A 24,809-nucleotide genomic window follows, 5' to 3' on the forward strand; every position below is an offset into this window, starting at 1 on the left:
TTATTGGACATTTAGCATTGGAATAAAACCCGTGTTGGCACTTTAAATTCCCCATATGGGCAAAGAAAATAATAATAAAAAAAGGAACAGATTATCACCATGTTTTTAAATTGTGTCCTATCATTTCCAGCATTTTAATATATTCTTGATTTCATTAATATACTGCAAGTTTTTACACGAACTCATGCAAATTTCGTGCATGTGAAAAGGAGATTTTTTTGTGTAGAACTGTAGCTTGCACTAGTTGTTAAATGTAATTTAGACTTAATACAAATCAAACCTTCTTTTGAAGCAACTACATTAAAGCAACACTATTTGCAGCACCAACGTTCCGCAAATTTTAGTTATTTTATTAATGAGAAGTAACTTTGTTATGTGCTAAACTTGTTAGAGGTTTTCCACAAAACAATGGCACGATATTCCCAATGGTAGCCAGAAGAAATGAACTCCTGCTGAAGAAAGCAGGGAGGGACCGTGGCTGCTGACCCTCCCTTTGTCAGCGTGTCGTTTCAAAGACACCTGCTCTTACTGCCCTGCCCTGCAACAACACAGCGGCAGCTGGGGCGCTGAGTAACAGCGGGATGAGGAAACAACCGGAGCTGACCTACATGCACTCGAGAAGGAAAAAAAACCCCTTTTTCTACGGGTACAACCATGCCACCGTGGATGTGCCGGTACTCTCACCGTCGAATGCTGTCTCCACTTAAGCAAAGACTGTAGGATAAATTCTTTCTGTTATAAAGTTACTCGCCGCAATAGGGTAGGTCAATCAATAAGGCAATTCATTAACGCGTTGATAAGGATGGGCAAGCAGCGCTGGGCACACAGGGAGTCTGTGCTCTGCCAGTACATCCGTCCTACCCCTGGTCACTGCCCCTTTTATCGGCAGCTTCTGGTGGGGTCGTGTCCTGCTTACTGTGCTGGAGTACAAGCCCGAGCAAGCCTCAACATGTTGGCTACCACTCAAGCAGCAGTGGCTACAAGCCCCCACCGGGTCTGGACAAGGCTTAAACATGTTTTCAGTTTACACTCCTAGCAAGCAGGTAACAGCAGTAACAAGTTTGTTCATGTTCCCGCGGTTTTTTTATACATAAAAAGTGGATACAAGTCATAATTATAGTGAAAAATAATAAAAAATACATAAAAACAAAAAGCCAACAATTCACAGCAAAGTGATTTAAACAAATATAATGATTATTTTTTTTCCTGTGTCTCATGTCCATGCTTTACTTTGGATTCAGTATTCTTGTTTATATTGATCCCAAGGTGTATTTCTATAATGAAATGAATCACTATGTAACATTTCACATTTCTTTTCTTGTGCTGATATAAAGTAGATTTTAAAAGCTATCTGGCGGGTTTTGGGGTGTGCGTGTGTGTTTTTTTTTTTTAAGTTGCTATCAATACAACTAAATAGAGTGACACGAGCCTGTTTGGGCGACGCAAAACTACATCCATCACCCGCCAACAGGCCAGACGCGCTCTGCGCCTAACACCCGAAATAACCCGAGACAACCGGGAAATTCTCCTCGTGTACGTGTACGCTCTAGCTTGTCTCCATAAACAAAACCTCGTTCCGTCTTCTTAGCTGACCGCTTCCAAATCCACACAGGCGAAGCTCAAAGCTCAGACACCGCCTCCAGGGCCGGCCCTGCCGGCCGCGCTGCCGGGACTTGTAGTGGGGCGGGGGCCGCGGAACTACAGCTCCCAGAGAGCCGTGCGCGGGCGCGGTCAGGTGGCGCCCAACATGGCTGCGCCGTGCCCCGGCGCCTTGCGCGGCCGCTGAGCGCACTCGGGGCGGCGGCGGCGGGGCCATCATGCAGAAGATCAAGTCGCTGATGACCCGCCAGGTGAGCGGCTCTTCTCGGGGGGAGGTGGGGTACAGCCGGGCTCTCCTCGGGGCCGCCGTGGCCGGGCACTCCGGAGAGCCGCTGGTGCGCGGACATCGCCCTCTGCCCTGCCCGGAGGAAGGCTTGGGGCGTGTGAGCTCTCGCTGCACACGCATCCACCTTGTTTTTCTCTTTACGCCGAGAAATGGCAGCGTGCGCAGGTGCCAACGCTTAGCCCATGTCACAACGGAGAAATCGCTATTGAAGATGACAGGGCAGGCCTGTGTCAGTTCGCTTTTTTGACATAAAATTTTGAGCGCTGGGCTGTGGTTCTGTAACATGGCTTTGTCTGGCAGCAAGTGCTTTTGGTCCAAAGGGGGGCGAGGCTCAGGAGGTGCCAGGGACATACTTGGGTGGGCACACAGTGGGTGTGTGCCAGAGCACTCGGTGTGTGTCTGTCAGCTCACTGCTGTGTGCCAACTGGACCGGTTGTCTCCAGGATTCTGTAGACCTAAGCCTACGTTTAGACCAATATTTCTAAGGCTGAGAGTCCTTTTAAGGAAGTGTATCAGCAGAACGTTCCAGTTACTCGCATATATAAGATACCCCTGTTTATCTGTGTCTAATTGGAGAACTTTAAAAAAATCACTTGTGTTGCCCACATCAGATATTCTAGATAGTTATAGAAAATCATGGAAAAGTCAGAAACATTTTTTTTTCCCTAAAACTATGCCCTCGGAGTTGTGATCCTTATGCAGGAGGTAGGGCTTAAAAAGGAACACTTACGTGAAAGTGGAATTGCCAGAATAATGTTCTGTTCCGCTTCAGTAGAGGGGTGCATGATTCATTTTCAGCTTGGCTAGGAGGAGTGCTGGGAAGCCTGCTCAGTGTGGAGATGATGTCTTCTGCAAATGATACAACTTAGGCAATTTTGAGTCATTTGGAAGATTAGGTTCCATTGACTATTTGATAAGTGAAACCTTCTGTTTCTTCTGGAGATAAGTCACTAGAACTGCATATTTTTGAGAGGACTTGGGGAAGGTTTCGTGTGAAGTATGAGAAACTGCAGCAGTTGCTTTGCATACTTTGAATTTCTGATGCATAGAGGTGAGTCACCTTTGACGGTGGCAGCTGCAGAGGGAGGATGTTTTCAAGTGATGCGCAGCAAAATCTGAGAATCAAAACCAAAATGGAGAAGTTCTGCATCTTGGGAAGATGAAACAGTTGTAAAATGTAGTAGTTACCTCTGAAGTGATTTACAACACTTTATTAGTTTCAAAGAATAAATACAAACTGTATCACCATAACCTAACATAGTACTTGCATAGGTCCTTTTAGAAGTATAGGTACCCAGGGACAGAAAGGGACTTGGAAAAAATACTGTTAGCATCAATCACAAGAGCAGGAAAGAAGTCTGCCTGATACCTGAAGTCTCAAGGGAAGCTGGAGTCAGAACCATATCTGAGACTTGAATGTGTAGATTCATTGCTGCCTAGGGAGCTGGCAGAAAATATGCTAAGCAGCCAGTTGTGTGGTGTTGCTGCATGAAATGGTGAGGTGCTGTTTCAGGTTGTCAGGAGAAGTTGTGGATACCCCTTCCCTGGAAGTGCTCAAGGCCACGTTGGATGGGCCCTGGGCAACCTGATCTGAAGGTGTCCCTGCCCATGGCAGGGCTTGGAGCTACATGACACTTAGATTCCTTCTAACCCAAACCTTTCTATGAAAATTGTGAATGTGTTTGATGTTCCACAAACATACATGCTGTTTATGTGGTTATATGTGTTTTAACGAGTAATAGTTATATAAAGAAGCTAATGTGGATTATGCAACCTTTTCAGTTCAGTCACATATAGGGAAAGCCAGTCCTAGTAGTGGAATATGGTAAGTAGAAAAATATGCTATCAAGCAGAAATTATTTTGCTATAGACTAGGTGGCACCTAACTTGAATTCAGATATTTGATTACATTAAGTTAGTGGAACAAAGTATGCTATTTTTTTTGACACGTGCTCATTCTAAAATTTAGGAGAACATCTGGATATTGACAGGAGGATGTGAGTGAGTTTTATAAAGAAAATGTTAGTGAACTGTACTGAAAAGGTACATATTGCAGCATAAAACTGGAAATGCTTAGATGTTTGAGGAGCGTAATTTATATACCAATGGTCATGCTTAAATGTTTCTAGAATGAGGCCTTAGCCTTCCAGCTACATGTCAGAGTATTTATTAAGGGATCTGTAGATATCTATTCAGCATCAGGTAAGACTTGATTGCAAGACACATAAAGGAATTTAAATTAATTGATTATTAAAATTATTTTAAAGGGTCTAAGAAGTCCTCAGGAGAGTGTTAATGACCTCAGTCCTATTGAAAACTTTCGGATTCCTACTAAGGTATGATACAATGTCCCTTTCCTCCCACTCCCTTTGTTTTTAGTTTTTCATTTTATAGTTTAATGATATTTGTGTCCTTTTTTCCCCTTAACACCAGGTTTGCTGTTGTTCTTTTTTCAGAGTTTTAGTTCTTGCTGAAAATCTTTTCAAGTGTTTTAATGAGCTAGTTAAGAGCTGTGAGATAAATCAGTTCACCAACACCAAATGAACTTGCATGAAAATTTTTTTCTTGAAACTTTTCTGTTGTCACTGGATGCTGATCTTAATATCCTTTAGGCTTCTTGCTGGCGTGAATTAAAAAAAAAGAAGGATAAAGAAAAATGCCTTTTTTAGTTTTACTTTTCAAGGTAGATGCTCTGTGGATGGCCTGTATAGTTCTAGTCTTAACATTTCGTTTCTTCATGGTTTTGGTGCTGTAAGTATATTTTGTAATTTCATAGTTTTAATCTTTAGCGTATATAATTAACTTCATGTTCTACTTTAAAAGTTATATCTTTATAATAGCAATAGTTCTTGGTAGTTTTGGGTCTTACTCTTTAAATGAAGCCAGCTCACTGTCATCTCACAAGACATGCTGAGTGATCTGTGTATGAAGGAAAAATTGTCAAAATAATTTACTGTTCCTTATACCCTGCTGATCTGAGGGGAGGATTCACAAGACTTCTGTGGTTGTTGCCTATTATTTTCTATGAATTTGGTCTTGCCTTTAACCAATAAGATACTTAAATTGCTGACTTGAATTAGGTGACCTGTTTTACAAGAGTTAAAAAATCAAACCGAAAGATCCCTTGTGTTTCTTTGTATAAGTATTGTGTAATATGTTGCTTGTGCTGAGGCAGATCAGAAAACTAGCATTGCTGTATATTTAAAAAATCAAGTAAGAGTCTCTGAATTGGTACATTATACTTTGTTAAACAGTGGCCAATATATTGATATCAAATTGCAGAAGCATTCAGTTGCAGCAATGTTGAAAAAACTGTCACATTTCCATGGCATAGATTTCACAACTGCAGATTCCTGCCACTCCCTGAGCAACCACTTTCAATCTGTCTTTTTGCCAAGTTGGCTCTCAGGCTAAAAGTAGATGTAGGGTATCTTGGCTGGATTTTCATTCTGTAATGGTTTGATGTTATATGTCTGATAAGTCTACACTGTGTAGCAATAACTGTTTTTGTTTATCTCTTGAATCATGGAAGTCTCAAGAAGCTGTTTGGATGCTGCACTTTCATCATCACACTTCCACATTCAAATTGATATCTTCAGACTGATTTAGGGCAAATATTACTGAAAACTTCAAAAGCTGCATTAAAGCTATACAGAATGAAAGGCTGCAGGGTCAGCATGAATTAGGGCCAGTGTGAATTGCTGGAAAAAGCACAAACCATTGGTTAGCCAACCCTAGGTACAAACCCATGCTTTTTGAGATGAGGGACTATCACACTAGTTTGGAGGTCAAATCAGAAATCTGGAGGACAGGAAGAAGAATATGCTGACGTTCCATCCCCTGAAGGCAAAACCAGCAAAATTCTTTTGGGTCTTGATATCTGAAAGTTGTAGATTTGCTGACTGTTTGCTGACTGGTGAGTATGATGAAGTGATGACTGTACTTCTCAATTTTTTATTTTTAGGCAATGGAATTGTTAGTGTATTCACTCACGTTAACTAGTACTCCAATAAGTTCTGCTACTATTTTGAAAAATTGCAATTTTTTATCATATGGAGGCAAATCACTAGCAAACTTGCTTCACTTGTTGTTAATACAGACTTATGCAGCCAACTCACATAGGGAAGTATCTCAGTAGGAAGTAAGTGTATGATAATTTGAATCTGTGATAAAGTCTGTAGAAAAGCTAAATCTGAACTGCAAGGCTGGATATAAGAGGTTGCCCAGAGAAGTTGTGGATGCTCCATCCCTGGCAGTGTTCAAGGCCAGCTTGGATGGAGCTCTGAGCAACCTGGTCTAGTGAAAGGTGTCCATGACAGGAGAGTTGGAACTAGATGATCTTCAAGATCCCTTCCATGGTTCTCTAATGATTCTCTGATATCTAGGAGAGAAAATTGTCTGTGGAAGGACAAAATGTCTATTTTCACTGAGATACCTTACTTCATTGGCATACCCTGATTAGCCAGGGAAATTAATTCTTTTTGAGCCTTTCTGTTTTTGTTTCCCAAGCTGATAACAGTTTTGTTTAGCAGATTCTGTCACAAAGGGCTGAGGTAGGTATTTTGCATGCTTGAATTCAAGTGTGTTGCATTAATGGTGAGTTGACTTTGAATTAGGTTATGTTTATTTTGATGATAATCATGTGCAATGTATGAATATTATTTGACTTTGTAGCTTATCGTGGTAAATAACACTGAGGGTTTTTTTTAAATGTTTTTCCTATAGATATAGGAATGTGAGTTTCTATTTCCCCAGCAGTACCTGAGTGCTTTTCAGCAGTACATTAAGGGGTAGTGTAGCCAAGATGTGTTGTATGGATAAGCTTTCTTGTTCTCTCCATCAGGGGAGTTGCTTTCAAAGTATAATATTTTGTTTTGGTAGAGTGGGAGCTTTTAAATAAGTAATCTCTATACATATTGAACAAGGAAAGATCAAAAGGAGGTTCTGGGCATTTTGTCTGAAAGTTACAGAATACCACAAACTTCTCTATGGTACTGCCTTCCCTAGCTGGGGAAGGGGGAGAGAGGGGCAGGGAGGAAAAGCAAAGGAGATTTATAGATATAGTTATGCATTGTATTTTATGATATTATAGACATGAATTGTTATATAAAATACATAGAACTATATTAGATTATTATATAAACTATATATAGTTGCATAATATATGTATGTTGTTATATGAAATATATACTGTTACATTAGAGTATAATACAGTATAATATACTTTAATACATACATTAGATTAGGTACAAGATACATGTTCTTCACCCAAGGGTGGTTGAGCCCTGGAACAGCTCTCCAGAGAAGTGGTCACAGCACCAGTCTGACAGAGTGCAAGAAGCATTTGGACAATGCTCTCAGGCGCATGATGGGACTTTTGGGCATGGTCCTGTGCAGGGCCAGGAGTTGGACTTGATGATCCTTGTGGGTCCCTTCAAACTCTGTATTCTGTGATCATAAGACAAATGTAATCTCTAAATATATTTTTGTGTATAAATAAAATTCAAAGATTGTGTTTGCATGGGTGTATACAGATACATATATAAATGCTTTAATACTTCTTTTACTTCACAGTGGTGCAGTGTTGCAGTTATACCTGCTAATTGAATCTGTTGAGCACAGCCCTCATCTTGGTATTTAGGATTAGCTTTTAGCACTGGTGTTATCCATATTCTGAATGGAGGGATATAAATCAGCAGCATATTCATTGGTGTGTTCTTGGCTTATGATCGAAAGGGAGGCTGTTTCCAAATGAGTATAGCACAAACTTGGGCCCTGGTAATCTCTGGATAAAAGTGCAGAGACTGTTGCTGAACTTCAGCTTTTAACTAGATTAGAAACTGTTTAGAATTATTTTTTCTCTGAATAGTATCAGTTAACTTTTTTCAGTGTCTTCACTTCCCAGTCTTTTAGGTGATAGTGACTGGAATGCAGAGAGTGTTTGTTTCTACTCCTTACCAGTAATGCTTCATTCAACAGAGAAGTATTGGTTTTCCTGCTACAGGCAACATAACATAAAAAGGAGTGGGAGTGTGATGCACTGGGAAACAGCTGGGTAGACATCTAAAACTTGCTCAACTGCATTTCAGATGAGTCTGCAATGAGATGACTCTTCTGAAATACATGTCAAGGAAGTGCCACAGGCTTCTAGACTGTAAACTCCTACTTCCATAGAACAGAAAGACAAAATGATGAGAGATGTGTGTGGATGTGAGCACTGTGTTTTATTTAGCAATGGTTTCTTCAAGTAGGCAAAGCTGTCAGACTTCTTTTTCCTTCTTTCTTTTCCTTCCCAGATGGTGTCTTTCACTGGTCTATTTAGGTGGCATAATGAGAGAGGCCTGCTGCTGAAGGTTGCACTAATGGTAACCTGACAGGATAAATTGTTTTTCCATGAAAGTATGATCCCAAAGTACTGGGGAAAAAAAAAAGTGCAATTGGCACCACAAGTGACACAAGTTTTAGGTGGGAGGTGAAGCCCCTTGCTGAATAAAACTTTGGAGTAGCAGGCTGTGTTGGCCCATTATTGATTGGAGAGTTTCTACTGCTGAACATGTGTGAGTACCAAGCCCACAGAGCTAAACTAGCCCTTTGCCAAGACCCCTGAATCTATGGGCTTATTTCTATATAGTAAAACTGTGTATCTCATTGAAAGGATGAGGAAGATGGAGTATCAGCAAATAAACTTTAGCTGGGGATGGTTGCCTCCTTTAATGGTGAGTAAATAAATTGGCCTTCACTATGTTGGTTTCTTCAAACTACTGGAACATGATGTGCTGAAAGCTGCACGTTATCATGACAGAAAGTCTGGTGTCATATAGTGTAATTTATGTAGTAGCTAAAGTTTATCCTGGAGAGTTGTTCTAACAAGACTGCTTTTCTACAAAAAATGAACAAGGTAAAGAAAAAACTTGTCATTTAATAAATGTTTTCCTGGCTAGTGTTTTGGCAAGAAACAGATGAGTGATCTTTCTGAGACAGGATAAAATGTTTTTTTAGCAGTTTTCCTAGGCACTCCAACATGAAATCTGGAATATGTGTCCATAATGGCTTTCTTAAGGGCCAGTATGAGTTGCAGTGTCCAGCACAGCAGAGGAAGAGGAGGTTCAGACTGAGTCCTAGGTTTGCTTCAAACACTAGAAGCATCTGAGTTGTTGGGGAGACCTTCCAGAGGAGATCGTGACAGCAAGGAGGGGGATGCTTATCTCTGGAATATTATCTTTCAGAAAGCTGACAGCACATCTCTGCTTAAACCACTGTGCTAAAATCTGAGAGCTGTTAATCTTGTGCAAAGAAGGCAGATCTGTTCTGGTTTTACCTGTAGCATGGCATGACTTTTATTTCAGTGAATGTAAGGGCTGAGCTGAAAAGTTATGCATTTGTAGTGACGCTGTCTACCTGTCGTTTACAAAGAGGGTTCTTCTGTTTTAAAAAATTCAGGTGTTACTTGTTTTGTTATGTGCAGTTTTTTTCTTCTGGAGAAATAGTCTGCCAGTTTATTTTTAGTTTATTATGATAATTTCTAAAGTTAAGGAGCGAAAAACTGGACTCAACATGCACTTGGTGCCATAAGTGTATCGATGAAGAAGTGTTTAAGTGGGTTGCAATGCTGAAGTCTCCATTATGTTTTTTGAGATGTTTTAAATGCCTTTCTCTCCCTAATAGGAAGTACAAGCCACAGTATACTGATCTTTCTGTATTTTGACATTTCTTCTTGTGCTAATGTTGGAAGTGGCTTTTGAAAGATAAAATTTGTTTTGTTAAAATGTTGTTCTTCCTAGGATGGATTATTAGATTATGGAAATCCTCTCTTGTTTTGTGCAGGAGGAGCTCAGAGAACTACATGAAGAACCAACTGATCCTCAGGCACAACAGGAAATAATTAACAGCATTGAAGAAGTTTATTTTTCCAATGACTCCTTTGATATCGTGAAGTATGAGTTAGAGGTAAGCTGTCATCTTAAAAGACAAAATGGTAACATAACAAAAAATGAAGACCAAAAGTATCCTTGTTTCAATGTTTCTTAGATCTTTCATTATACAACATAGTACTCCCCTATGTCATCTTGCAGTTGTGTGGAGCTTCTAACATAGAGTATTGGTGCATATATATAGAATATAGTCTCTTTTTTAATGTGGTGGAATGTGCTAACAGGCATTTCATAATTTAAACTGTAGTGAAAAAGTCAAGATAGCTGAGGAAACAAATCTGTTCTATATTTTGTGTGGTTTTTTTTGCAAAGTGACTGAAACAATAATTTCTGTGATTGAGTGGTTGTGTGTGTGTATATATATGCTGTAAAATAAAGTAACTTTGAGGTAATTATAGTATTATATGAGGCAATTATCATATGTTGTATATCAACACTAACTGATTTCAGTATCCATCATTTGAAAAAAATAGATTAATTCTGCAGATTACAGAAACCATAAGAATGTTTCTTTAATGAAACTGATTGCCTAGCTAATACTGTGTGAGTTAACAGTCTTTAATTTCTCACTGATTTCAATTTATTATTTAAATGCAGAGGCTTCCTCCAGTACTTAGCCTTCAAGAACTGGAAGAGTACAGAGACAAACTAAAACAACAGCAAGCTGCTGTAAGTAAAGTTTTTTTCTTCTGTACCCTTACACAACTTGTTGTCTTGTCTATAAGTCTAGCAAGAAGTGTAACTGAAAAAGATTTAATTTCTTAACACATTGGATACTGAGGATTTTTTTAATATCATGTTGTGTACCTTTATAGTGGGAAATCATCACTAAATCATATGAAATCATGTAAGTAAATCTTAGTTAGCACATTTGCTTTTTTTACAGTACTTAACACTATTTTTTTAGAAACCTGACTCTTTGAATGTTTATCTTGTAATGTTCAACACAGTGCTGAATAGTGGAGTAGTATCTCTTTGAGGGATTTCTGGCAATGTAAGACAAAATGTAATTTTTTGTGTGTCTGGGTGGTGGTGGTGATGGTTTTTTTAAATTTTAAGAGGCCACCTGGTGGTGACCTTGTTTTGCAAGGAAGTGCTCTCAAGACTGAGACAACTTCACTAAGATATACTGCATAATCCTAATATGTATTATCAATGTCTTGGCCATTTTTTTGCTTGCAGGATGGGAACTAACTGCAGCTGGGGGAGTAGTTTCAGGGCATGGCTGCTGCTGAAACATTTGAACTGGAAAGTGCATGCAGCTAATGAATAATAGGGAAGAGAACTGAGCACAAGGCTTCCAGTAAATATGGCCAGATGTGCCTTTTTTTTAGTATACAAACAGGTAAAAACTCTCAAAGCCAAAACTTTTGAAAAGAAACGTGCCCAGTTTTCCCTCACCATCCCCCCAGTCAGGATTGGTCCTTGCTTGTTTTTTCTTTCCTTGCTTGTTTTTTCTTTCATGGTCTTGCCAAAATATGTTTCTGGTATAGGAAGGAATTATTTCCTCCTTGGGCATTTGCCAAGGTGCTAAAATTTCTTATATGATGTATTTCATGTGCTTATGTCATATTTTCTGGTAGAGTGTGGGAGACTGTTGCATGTTTTCTTCTTGTGTCTCAGTTATTATCCATTTATCTTGTGATGGGTCATTTAGAGAACTGTCTGCCTTGAAGGACATTAGTGTCTTTCATGGAAGATAGAACTGCAGAATGTTGTAAGTTGTCAGTTCAGTCCTAAAAATATTTTAATGGTGAATAGATTATTAGAGGATTCAAGAAGCCTGTTGACATACCACACATTACCTCTGCTTTTGCAAAGAACTAAATACTGCCTTTTTCACTTCAATGTCTGTGCCTACAGCTGGAAGAGGAATTTTCAATAGTAGTTTGGAGATGACAGCAACTTCTAAATTTCTCTAATGCAAAGCACTTAGATGAGTGTGAGTTACATGTACTAGAGCTGTGATCTTCCATTTCTCCTTGACTGTTATTATCTCCTTTTGCACAGCTGATCTTGGTCATCCTGTTGTTTTCAGGGTCACTATAGACCTGTTTTCTGTAGTTTGCTCATTAGTTTTCCATTCCACTGTAAGGATCCCAACTTGCTCAAACATTTTTTAGTGTGTGTATCATAACTTTAATTTGTAATTTTCTTGGTACAGATAATTTGGATTAGAAAGGCTTTTTAGTTCTATGTCTGCTAGACTTCATTTTAATTAGTAATCTAATATACTTAGCTATGTTGTTTTTTCTTCAGGAGATTAAGTATTTTTTACTGATGTGATTAGGAAAGAGAAAATTGTTTGTCCCTTCAGCAAACATTGTTGGCAGGCATTGATAACCGTGGTCACATTCAGTGCTAGCAGTTGCAATTCAGGATTCCAAGACTTAGCACAGCACAGTTGTATGGAAGATGCCAAAAGGGGTGTGACAGTTTGGAAATAAATTAAGTAACTGAAGATAATATTGCTCATCTGAAAAATTACCTGAGAGAGTAGCTTGGAACCTCAGAAAGAAAAGTAGTATCACTAAGTTCTGGGAAAGAAGAAAAAGTGCCTGTGGCAGGTGCTTGTCAATGTTGAGGTTGTTATTAGTTAAGGGTAACTGAGGACTTGCAAAACAAAGAGTGTAAAAACTGAAAAGAAATGTATCTTTTATTCATGTATACTGCTTGAACATTGCTTAACAGTGAAGAATAAAACTGTTAGGTTTGTACTAGAGCATTGAATAACTAGCAGGTATATCCATGTCCTAGTTTTTTACAGGCACAAGACTAGAATGAAGAATATATTGAAAAAAGAAGGTGAAAATTTCACAATGCATAGACTGTGGAGTGAAGAAAATTTCTTAAGAGCCCCAGGATCATGTAGGCTTATGTAGCATTTGGCTTGATAATGTACTATCCTGACCTCACCTCCCTCTGGAGTGGTTCTTTTGCTGTCCTGCAGAGGAAAGCTTTATTAGTTATGGAACAACTAAAAGGTTAGGAACAACTGAAAAGTTTTAAAATTGCTTTGTCGTTCTGGCCTGCTTTTGATATGGAAGGAGGAAAGCATAGCTGGATATGTGCCCTTTGTCCACATTGCCCCCTAAGGACATGGGAATACTTCAAACACCATTTATGTGCAAGTGCTGTTCCAGAGGATGGGAATTGAGCTGGTGGAGTCAATGTAAGTTTGTTGCAGGAATGCTGATTGAAGAGCTCAACTTAATGCTATGTTTGCCTAAGCAGTCAAGTTTACAAGAAACTATTTTTTCTCTTTGCCAGTAGTGCATTGTGGGCTGGCTGTCATAGCCAGTTTTATTTTATTTCCATTTCTGGAAATATTGTTCCCCCAAAATAATATAGAGCAATACCAATTTGTCATGTTTGAAACCATTTCTTAAGTATTTTTAGTCCTTGATGAAAAACAATACACTATTCTCAAGTTGGCATTTATAAGACTATTACTTTTGGATTTCTTTTTAAGCTTCTGTGTTTGTGGACAAGAGATTGATTAAGGTAGCAATGCCCAGTTTTTAAATTGAATACAGACAGCAGCTCTCAGGAGCATTCTACTTAGAATTTTACTCAGAGGAGTGGAGAAAATTTTAAAATACACATATTCTGTGTTCTAAGGACAGGGTATAATGTATAGAGGGTGCATATTCATTATGACATAGTTAATAGTAGTGAGTTTAATGCAGTATCAGTCTCAAAGGTAGGTGTCCTTACGTTAAACATGCTGTGGTTTAACTCTAGATGGCAATGAAGTATCACACAGCCTCTCAGTCACTTCTCTACCAGTGGGATGGGGGGAGGATGGGAGGAGTAAAAGTGAAAAAGCTCATGGGTTAAGGTGAAGGTAGATAATGCAGAAGAAATAGCTAAAAAATAGGTAAAGAAAAAGCAAGTGAAGCAAAACAAGGAATTAATTCACTGTTTTTCATGGGCAGGCAGCTGTTCAGCCTTCTCCAAGAGAGCAGGGCTCTGTTATGTGTAGCAATTATTTCTGAAGACAAATGCCATGACTCCAAGCATCCTTCCCTTCCTTCTTCTCCCCACAGCTGTATATGCTGATCATGACACCATATGTTTAGGATAGCCCATGGGTCAGTTGAGATCAGGTGTCTCAGCTATGTACCCTCTCAAAGGTTTGTGCACCCCCTGCCCACTTGCTGGTGAGGTGGCTTGAGAAGTAGAAAAGGTCTTGATTCTCTGCAGGCACTGCTCAAATGAAACACCTCTGTCTTATCAAAACTGGTTTCAGCCCAAGTCCAAAACAGCCCCATACCAGGTACCTTAGAAAAAACTGAGTACCCCAGCCCAAGACAGCACAGCATGCTGTATGGTTGACATAAATTTGTACTCTAGCAATAGCATGAGCAAAATGTAAATACTTGCAGTGTCCCAAAATATTTCTATTTGCTTTTCTAGCATGTTTCTTAACAAGCAGAGAGTTAAGTAAGTAGTCTAAAAATGTCCACTAATCACTAGATAGAATTGTGAACTTTTCTCTTATCTTGGTTCTAAAGAAAGCTGATCATAGTTTTTAGAAATTTTTTATATTTTGTTGTGCAATATTTATTAATAAATTTGAAAAATACAGAACTTAATGGTAGAGAATCACAAAGTTGTAGAACTTAGTACGGGCATGGCCTACTTAATTGAGATTGCTATGTATCACATGGAATGTTCTTCTTTTTAAGGTATCTAAGAAAGTTGCAGATTTAATCCTTGAAAAACAGCCTGCATATGTTGAGGTAAGACACTAACACTTACTTTTCAAGAATAAACTGCTCAGTTTTGTGCTGTTATAATGCTGCAGTTGTGTCATTATAGTAATTGTAGTAGGGGTGTTAGTGCCTGGTTGGAACCAGCTGTTTTTGTATGCTAAAGCTCTGTCTCTACAGTGAAAACCAATGGTGTATTGAGTTGAATGTCCTTAAGACAATAAAGATTTTGGCATATAGTCATTTCACAAAGCTTTTTGAAGCATTCAGAGTTCATGAATTCACAGGCTTAGCTAATACCTGTAATGGACTTGGAACAGGAGCTGCTTTAGTGCCCCTGTTTAGGAGTGGTGTCACATCTTCCTCCATAAGAGAAAGCAATAGTGATTTTTCGTAAGATCACTTAAGTGCCACTAATCTCAGACAGTTGTGAGAATCACAGAGTCACAGAATGTTGTGTTAGAAGGGACCCACTAGGATCATCAAGTCTAACTGTCCCTGCACAGAGCCATCCCCAAAAGTCACACCATGTGCTCGGGGGAGTATTATCCAAGCAATTCTGCAAAGTGAAAATGGTGATTGTTATTAAGTTAGTCTGAGAATGATCCTGTGTTGAATGCTCCTGTTTGTGTACAGTGCCTTACATTACCATTGTTATACTGGTGATGATGGCAATTCTTATGTTGGGCAAGAAGCTGGAGGGAGTGTTGAAGAACAATGATGGCTTCCTGGCTATTAACGTGTGGTAAATGCAATGGAGCTGCAGCTCTTTTCCTCTTATCCAGAGGACATAATGCCCCTTTTTGTTTGCTTGTTCTCATGGCCAGTCTTAGTTGCCATCTGTGTTCTGGCATTATTGCCTGATGAAAGGAGTGCTGCTGTTTAAAGAACAATGGAGGGGGGAGAAGTGACCATTGCATTCGTCATCTCCTGCAATAGCAGGTGGAAGAAAAAAGCTGTAACAGTAAAGTTGTTTCAGTTTTAGTTAAAGGGGTGAGGTGGGAGGCTGTTGCAGAAGGAGGCTGGTAAGTGCTACTGTGATTGAGTCTTCACAAGGATATTGTAGAAAGGGGAGAAAGGGTAATTGTATGGTATAAAAATCTTCTGCTATTATTTCACTGTTGTGTGGGTTTGAAATTGATAGTTTTGAGGGAGTGCTGCTTTTTTTGAATCCAGGAGCTTCACTTTGAAAACCTCTCACTGCATAATGGAACTGCAGTAAATGTTCCTGCGTTTTTTGCTGTGTAATGTTAATGTTCTGATTGCAGACATCTTAGTGAGGTGCAGCTGTTTCATACCTAGTAGTGCTTTCAAATGTTCCAAAGGGACAGTTTAAAATTCCTTATGCCAGTAAAAATCTTTTAAAAGCTTTTCTTAAGTGCATTTGTGCCTGATTAAGTCAATCACCCTTCAGTATTACTTATGGGCACAGGCCTTGTCAGTAGACTTACTGGAGGTTTCTGGTGGGCATTGTAGGTCTCACTTTCCCACTGATTCCTGAAATGAACCTCCTGCTGTGCTGTGTGAACTTGTAATGGCAGCTCCAGTTCAGTGTTCAACTACAGTAACAGATTATTACAAGAACCAACAATGCAATTGAACACATCTCCTGAACACATTTTCACTGTGCAAAGTGTAGTTTAGGGCTATAATGGTTTGAAGCCCGTGCCTGGTATGAAGTACTGGTCTAGCAGGCACTCCTCTGGCCACAATAGGCATGGCACAGACACATGTAAGGAATTTACAGTTTTCTGTTCTTGGAAGAAAGACATGCTTTAGGAGCAACCAGTGGGTGAAAGACTGTTTTTGAGAAGAGAAAAATTGTATTCAGCCCTAAATGCTGGGCAGAAGACTCCCTCTTTGGGAGTATTTAGACTGTATTCTCTCCCCATTCCTCTCCATCCAGTCATGTTTAAAGGAGAGATTTTAAAGAGTTTTTGCAAGAGGTAAGACTGGAGTGGAATTGCTCCATATTGTATGTGTTTTCTCATGAACAAGAAAACAATGGCTTTTTGAATTGCTCTGGTACTTGCAAAAATATGTTTTTAGAGAGAAGTAGGTATTGAGGAAAGTAATCTTCAAATTTGGTTTAAGATATTTTGTATATCAGCAACTAGACTGTTATTTATACAAAAGCAACACTGGTAACATAAAGGAGCAGGTTTTGGTGGAAGATGCAGCTTAGTGATTTGTAGACTGACCAGGAGTAATCTAAAACTAATCTGAACTTTGAACTCATTTTTACTTGTCATATTATTAGAATTAGATTAGTTTTCAAAGTGAAAATCTCTCTTCTCATGAAAAGTACTTGATACATTTTGAAATTATGAGCAGAATTAAAAAATAAAATAAAATTACATATATATATATATATAATCTATTTTCCTGTAGCCTGGGGAAAGAATGCACTTTTCTGCAGAGCTGTTCTAACAAAAGAAATCCTAATAGTTATATTAAAACATTTATTTTTTTCAAGGAGTTGAGATTATGCTAGGCACTTCACTAAGTCAAAATCAAGCTAAATTCAGGTCACCTCTGCTGAAGAGTTTTCAGCTGAAAGTCAACAGGATACAATTAACATTCATTATGATGTGACATCTATTAAATTGGTAGAACACAAGTGCTTCTAAACAAGAAAATACTGTGTGAAACATAATTTTTTTTTGTTTTCTTTTTGTTTTGCAGCTCTCTGGCATATTAATGCAGATTAAACTCTGTGCTTCTATCTCTGAAGCTTTTCTATTGTAATGCATTAATGGTATAGAAATTCTTAGACTAAATGTGCAATATATAAATGTAGGGGGTCCCACTGTAATGAAAATCGATTTCAGCTGTTTTATCTTCAAAAGAGAATTGTATTTCAATATATAGTTTATATTAATGTTACATTGCAGAGCTTGGTGTATATGAAATGATGAAACAAATAACATATAAAGTAACTCTACAAAGTTGTTATAACATCTCAAGAGAAATCTACCAATCAGTAGTCTTCACTGGTGTGTAACTTGTATATTTGTTTAACTTGTATATTTGTTTAACCTATTGTCTTTCTGCAGGAGCTTGAACGTGTTACATCATTGCAAACTGGCCTGCAGTTAGCAGCAGTTATTTGCACAAATGGAAGAAGGTATCTTGCTTAAGGAACTGCAGAGATTGAAAGTGGGGGAGTATTTAACAGGAAATCTGTAAACCCAGGAAGTTTGCTTGCTGATGATATTTCCTGTTTATGTGCTGAATGCTATTAGCAGTAGTAATTAGAGATGCTGAAACAGCTGCAAACTCTTGCAGCTCTCACTTGTGCAATTGGGAGTTCTCTTTGAAAAAGAAAGCTTTGGAGATATACCACTGATGCACAGACAAGTGCAGAAGGGAGCATGTACCTTCTTTAGTAGTCTGCTGGTACAGTCTTGTTTTCTGAGTTTCCCTAACAATGCTGATAATCTTATTTTCTACCATGTATTTTGTTGGATCAATTCATTGTTAGAATTGGTTAGAAGTAAGTTTTGTTTTATGAATTGTTGAAGATCATTTTAATTTTTACCTTGCAGACACCTAAATATAGCAAAGGAAGGCTTCACACAAACTAGTTTGGGGCTACTTGCAAATCAGAGGAAACGACAGTTGCTTATTGGCCTGCTAAAGTCTCTGAGAACAATAAAAACACTGGTATGTACAGTTGTTTTTGTTCAGTGACAAATATTTTTCTTCATTTATGCATAGTAATGACTGGATTTTTTTTTTCTTTTTTTTTTTTCTTTTTTAGCAAAGAACTGATGTGCGTTTGAGTGAGATGTTGGAGGTAAGTCCCTACCAGACTGGCATAATCTGAAGCTGTTCTAAGTCTACATTCATCAGTCATCTTAATTTTGTCCCTTCCTTTCCTCTTGCAAACAAGGTGTGTGCATGGGATGTAATTATATTTTTATTCTTCTTTTAAATTGAGAAAAACTTTATATCAATTTTGATTACCCCTCTGCTGAGGGGATTATTTTCTATCAAAAACTCATTCCTGCCTTTAGGTCTCTGCACTGAAGCTTGAGTTAGGTCAGTAAAAATATTGAGGAGTCTTCACTTGTCTCTGCTCTCAACTAATACCTCTTTTCTTTAGCTTGGTTTTTTGAAAAAAAAAAAAGAAATGTAGCTGACTGTTGATATGCTGGGTCTGGATAAAGAATTTCTATGGATACATTGCTATACAAATTTATACATGGGCTCCCTGCTTGATATTTTATTTGTGAGGTAGTAGCCTTCTGTCCTTTTTCATTGAGTTGGCTTTTAAATTCAATTGTAGGAAAAATTGCAGCATGTAGGCCATGACACTGAAAATTCTGGTACTGTTATATGTACTGCCTGAAAATGCAGTAGATACTGCACAGAGCAATAGATCTTGTCTTAAGGTGATGAACTGTATGAAAGAAAAACTCAGGATTTATTGACAGCTATTGTACATGTAGCATAGCAATTTCAACTTGAGAGTTTGCTGAATATTTACAGCTAATACTGGATGGAATGTCATTATGACAATCCCTAGTTATTAAATTTAGAATTTGTATCTTAATAGTTTTAACTTTCAAGATTCTGTGAATGTAATTCCATCTTGAGTAAGTTACCTTGTCAGCAAACTTTCTTACTCTCTGTCAAGCAAAACTGCACTCACTTTCAGATGGCCTGAATGCTTTCTGCTCAGTAAGCCCTGTACAATGATTAACTTTGAAGTTCTGTGCTGTATTTTGCTACACAGGAAATAAACTTTTCATTGTCTACTGGCAGGAGTTGTCCTGAGGAGGTGTGTGTGTTGCATTCACACACAGACCCTAATGTCTGATTATCATAATTGGTCAGTGATTTTTAAGGGCTGGAACTGTTGTTTTTCGCAGAGTGCAGTTTTAGAGTTGTGCTCAGTGTCTGCTCCCAATATGTTATCTGAGATATTGGCCCATTTATTTTCTGTACTCCGTGAAGTTAGTAGGTTGGAATATGCATGAGAGCTATTAGTAGCCACTCACAGAAGAGCATTTTGAAAGGGTTCCCAATTAAAAAAAGAATGAAGCTCCAGTAGCTTACAGGTCTGAGCTTCATCTGGAATATATTGTAACATATCTCATGCAAACAGGCTTTCTGATTTGAGCTCTGTTAGACTTAATGGAGCAAGTACCAGGTTTCCAGTGGAGAGAGATGTAAAGAGCTATAAATACAGCAGTCCTTTTAGACCAGTGTACTATTCTGTTTTCGTCTAATGGATACTGTATTTGGGGTTTTTTTTTGTGATTTTTAGCTAAATTCGATCTGCATTAGAACGTTGCTGTTAAAACCAATTTCATTGCAGAAACTCCTGCATGATAATAGCTGAATATAAATTACCCTTGCGTTTTTACTCTTCAATCAATGACTGAAATTCCAGTAACAGCTTCACGTTTGAGCTCTCTAAGGCACATAATATAACAGATGTAATTATGACAAAATCCAGAAGCTCTTAGCTATTAAAGAGGGTTTCTCTTCCTCCAAGATTCTTTCTGGTCTCATGTCTAACAGAATACAAAAATCATAGGTATATCCAAGGCAATGCCTGTGTCATGTTGGTAGGATCCTTGGGTTTTGCGTTTTTATGTGTACGTTGTTATTTTGTCCTGACATCCTCATATACTTCCTAATTGAGCTGTCTGCCTACTGGGTATTCTTCTTATATATTAGGACAACTTGTCCATAGTGTGTGCTTTGTTGCTGAAGCCTTCTGTGAGTCAGTTGCATTTAAGTTAATTTCTGATGAGCTGGATGTGTCTCAAACTTAAATAGGGTTTATTTGGGCATAATGTTGGGGGTGTTCTTCCTTGTCTCCTTTTATGTTTTGTAAACCATGGGAACAGTCTGTCAATGCCTGAACTAACCTTTTTCCATGCTCATGAATAGATTACTGGGAAGATATTAGTCGTTCTGTAATAAAAGCTTTGTGATGTATTTTTTATGTATGGATAAGGAAACAATACAGCAAGTTGTTTGCATAAGGTAATATAATACCTGGTGTTTTCAGATATTGCTAATTCTAAATTACTTACACATTAAGTGTTGCAGTAGACACTCTAAAACTTTACTGTATAGACAGGAGAGGCAAAATATTGTATTCTTAATGTTTAAGCATAAGCATGCAAAAATGGGTATTGCACTGTTGCTTCAGATGAGGTTTCTGTTGTGTTTTATCCTAAGGAGGAGGATTATCCAGGAGCTATTCAACTGTGCTTGGAATGCCAGAAAGCTGCCAGCACTTTCAAACACTACAGTTGTATAAGGTAGGGTGGCATTGTGCAAATGTCAGCTTCTGTATGATTTTATTTGTAAGTGGTATGAAATAGTGATCGTTGATTCTCATTCTGTAAAAAAAGTTTAATTGAAAAGTAATTTTCAGCTTAGAAAGGTAAAACTGAGGCAGTTATAAAAGTCTAAGTATCCTTTGTAGTTTCCCACCTCCCTCTACCACAACTAACCAGTCTCCACAGTCATAATAGCACAAAATCAATGTTTAGACTATATAATTGTCTTGTAACTGTTGTAATATGTTGGCAGGTAAAGTTTAAACTTCAAGTTAATTATAACTGTGCTGCAACCTCCTGCCTAGAGATACCGGAACTGGGCTTTTAATGAGAAGTTTTTATTCTGGAATTAATTTGCCTGTAGAAAGATGGCTTCTGCAGGATATCTTACCCTGATTCTTGTCAGTGAAATTAGCAAGTGCAGAGTTTCATGCTGACATGAAGAAATTGCTTTCAGAAGCGAAACTAATCCAAATATCTGCAGTTTCTAACTGAGAAAGACTTAATGGTTCCATTGCTTTAAAAAAAAAAAAAAAGGAATAGCAGGAAATGCTCAAACTCCAGCAGGAGATGTAGTAACATCAGATTATTACAGAGGTCCTTGTGTTTGAAGGTTCATGGCATGTGGAGAAACAATAAAGAAATACTGGCTACTCTCCTTAGTGTTTAATGGCATTTCTTATTGATGCCTTTTTTTCCTAGTTAAACTTTTCTTTGGAGGATGTTGTACCCAATTTATCTGATGGAAACAAAAAAGGAGGGTGATGGGTGTATCATTAAAGCATAGAAAAGTAAGCAGAGATGCTAGAATCTGTCTTTTGATAATTAATGTGGGCCCCTAAGGACAAGATTCACAGAAGGAAGTTGTCTAAAATCAGATATGGTGGTTATTTAATGAAAACTGTGCTTTCTGTGCTAGAAGAGAATATCCTGCCTATTTCTTTGTTGCTTTGACCCTTCCAAACAAAAACATAATAGTCTTTTTTTGTCCCTTTTTTTTGGGAATGTCTTTGAATTTTTGGTTAAATTCTAGCAGGATGGAGTCTTGTCTAGACCTTAACACTTGCATTATAAAGCTACAATAATATGCCTTTCACATAGCAGTGCTGTGATGGTGCTAGTCTGACACAGCAACAGCAGCTTAATGATTTATGATAAATTACTATGTTGTGGCTCAGTAGCAGGGTTTTTGGAAATAAGAAGTGGTCTGAAATGTTTATATAGTCAGTAATTTTATTCTAAACATTTTTTTCGTTTATCAATAGCGAGTTAAATTCAAAACTGCAAGACACCTTGGAACAAATAGAGGTAAGAATTAGTATACTGATGTTTTGTATATGTTAATATTTAACCTCTAAATATGTGCTAGTATTTAATCTCTAAGTACTAGAGCTTTCTAATAAAATGTTGTTAGCAATTATAGAATGTGTACTTTCTTTCAAATGCTCTCTTTGGATGCTGTAGCCATTGTTGTTCATGTAGACTTTAGTGCTGTAATCGACTGAAATGCTCTGTAATATGTTATCATGTTATGACCCAGCTCACTAGTTGTGCTCACTGTAGGTGGTAGAGCAGTCAAAAATAAAAAGTCATGTAACATTTGAAGTATTGAACATCTTAAGAGTTGTGAAAAGTAAATTAGTAGCAAGCCAGTAGATTTGGATAAAGCTGTACAAGAGATCACAGTTTCACAGGAAATTTTAGAGGTCAGCAAACTGAAAACTGCTGGATAGGACCAGTGGTAAGATACAGGAAATATGACTTGAAGAGCTGTGAAGGCTGAGACTAAGGTTGATTTAAGTTGGTAGATAGTATCATGAAAGCAAAGGAATATAAAATGTTAAGTGATTTCCTGGAAGCTGGTAGGAAAAAAAGGAATTCTTTGAGCTCTACCACTAGGTAAATTTGAGCTGGAACTTGACAAGCTTTTCGTAAGAAGTCTAGAAGTATAGGTATGTATAATGTGTATGGGATGCATGGAATGCATACACATGTAATGTTTAGCAGGAACCTGAAAGAGGTATTTGAGCAGCTGTCTACACCTGTTCTCACATGCTCTTCAGAAAGTCAGACTAGCACATGTTTTATCATACCTTGTTATTTAATAACTTTGTCTATTTTCTTCAGTTATGTCTTTGTACTTCAGCTTTTATGCAAAGCTGGTTTTGCTCCTTTGGTCTTTCTCTGATAGTGCTTTATTCAGAGCATATCTAGTTCAAAAGAGCTGATGGAAAGACTGTTTTCTTCCCACTCTAACAGGCCTAACACAGAGTGAGCACTCATTTTTTTCCTTGTGAGTAAATACTGATGTTGCTTAAAAAGGGACACTCATCTTTACTTCCTTCCAGTAACAGCTTTGAAGAGCAAATTCTGGTCTTATCAAAATACGATAAAATATGCCATATTGATTGGTGAAGCAATTCCCAGCTAGCTAAATAATCACATTCATGATTTTTATTTGTTACTTGTGAATTTATAAAAATATATTTCTTTCTTTCTGTGAAACTATCTTATTTTCTACTGGAGTTATGCCTGTGCATGTGGAAGAAACACAAGTCATCCTAGGGTCCATGGAGTATTGCTGAGAAATACGTGGTCTAGTTAATGTAGAATAATATTCTGCTAGTTAGGATTTCAATAATGGGTCTTGTCAGTAGTTGAGTGCCTCTACTTAAGTGCATTCTTTTTAACTTTTTTTTTTTTTTTAATTTAGGTTTTAATACACATCTTGCTTTTATACCATGTTGCAAATAAAATGCAAGATGGCTATAGTGAAAGAAACTATTGAAAACTGTTACAGCGAAGATTAATGTTCTCTGTTTAAGAGCTCTATTCATGGGCAGTTTGATATCCCAGTTTTTCTCTTTGTACAGCTGTTCTGCAAGAAACAAGAGGGTTTTTTTTTAATCAGTGTATGTCTGAAATTCAAATTGCTGAGTAATGTTCTAGAGAAGTTCTGAATCTTTAGGTTGTCCTTTTACCATTTGGCTTAGGGAAGAAGGTACAACGAGCAACCCCAACCAAATCTCTAGGATTAACACCAAAAATATTTTGTGACTAATGATGTAATTAAGGAAAATTTTCCAATGGCTTAAGTAAAAGTCAATAACAGACAAAACACCCATCTCCTGTGGTTTCTATTTTTAAGATCAAGACTGCATTGCAAGATCATTAAATAATAAGAATTGAAATGATTTTAGTATCTAGCAAGGAAAGAAAGTATTTGATAATTATGTTTTATTATATGTTTTTGATTAATTCTGTTTTTATTTTTTGCATTGTTGGTTGAAAATAACTAGAGTTAGGTTGTGTATCTGAATATATTAGGGCATCTACATGAGAATTATGTTACTAAGCTACATAGTCAAATTCTTGGAAACTTTATTAGTCATTAAATACGTGATCCTATTGAATTTTTTTTCACTTAGTTTACGTAATGAACTTCATTTGCTGCACAGCTGTTCAGTATGCTCAGACACAACTCTGCAGCAGCAGAACTCGTATTTGTGTGTCTACTTTCTTTCTTGACTCCCTCAGGTAGTCTCTCAGGTGATTGTTGTGTTAATATAGTATTCTATAAACGGCTGTTTGCCAATGAGCTTTTAATTCAGATAGTGTTAGTTCAATTTAAGACATGTAGTCTGAGAGTTAAGAAGTCTATAATTGAATTGATTGAGCTGAGACGTCCAGATCTGGGTTTTTCATAGGAGTGGAAGAAGACCAACTTAGAAATCCCAGCTCTCCCATATTGAGGTTCCTGGCCTTCTCAAAGTAAACATCACTTTGAATTTGGCTTCATTGTTCTTGCTTGTTCTTGGGAGTGGTGGAACTCTTTGTCTGACATTGAAGTACTTACACTGCAAGAGGTAACACTTAAGCATCCCAGAACAGTCCAGTCACACACAGTCTTGGTTACTTTACAACCATAATTATCACACTGTTTAAATAAACATCTTCCTTGCTTGCTGTTGTT

General features: G+C 37.8%; 1 protein-coding gene across 2 annotated transcripts in view; it reads left to right on the plus strand.

The window, feature by feature from the left end:
- The first annotated feature begins 1,710 nt into the window (after positions 1–1,710).
- The window catches only part of VPS50 (VPS50 subunit of EARP/GARPII complex), a 79,684-nt gene continuing 56,585 nt past the window's right edge, over positions 1,711–24,809 (plus strand). For both annotated transcript variants that reach the window (XM_088161667.1, XM_014875636.2), the window contains exons 1-10: positions 1,711–1,850; positions 4,153–4,221; positions 9,710–9,832; positions 10,414–10,485; positions 14,508–14,561; positions 17,588–17,658; positions 18,080–18,197; positions 18,295–18,330; positions 20,733–20,815; positions 22,102–22,144. In XM_088161667.1, the coding sequence (XP_088017793.1) occupies positions 1,818–1,850; positions 4,153–4,221; positions 9,710–9,832; positions 10,414–10,485; positions 14,508–14,561; positions 17,588–17,658; positions 18,080–18,197; positions 18,295–18,330; positions 20,733–20,815; positions 22,102–22,144 (702 nt within the window). In that variant the 5' untranslated portion in view covers positions 1,711–1,817. The remainder of the gene's footprint in view (positions 1,851–4,152; positions 4,222–9,709; positions 9,833–10,413; positions 10,486–14,507; positions 14,562–17,587; positions 17,659–18,079; positions 18,198–18,294; positions 18,331–20,732; positions 20,816–22,101; positions 22,145–24,809) is intronic.

This window comes from Sturnus vulgaris, chromosome 1 (genome assembly GCF_052056855.1).
Source record: "Sturnus vulgaris isolate bStuVul1 chromosome 1, bStuVul1.hap1, whole genome shotgun sequence".
Taxonomy (NCBI): Eukaryota; Metazoa; Chordata; class Aves; order Passeriformes; family Sturnidae; genus Sturnus; species Sturnus vulgaris.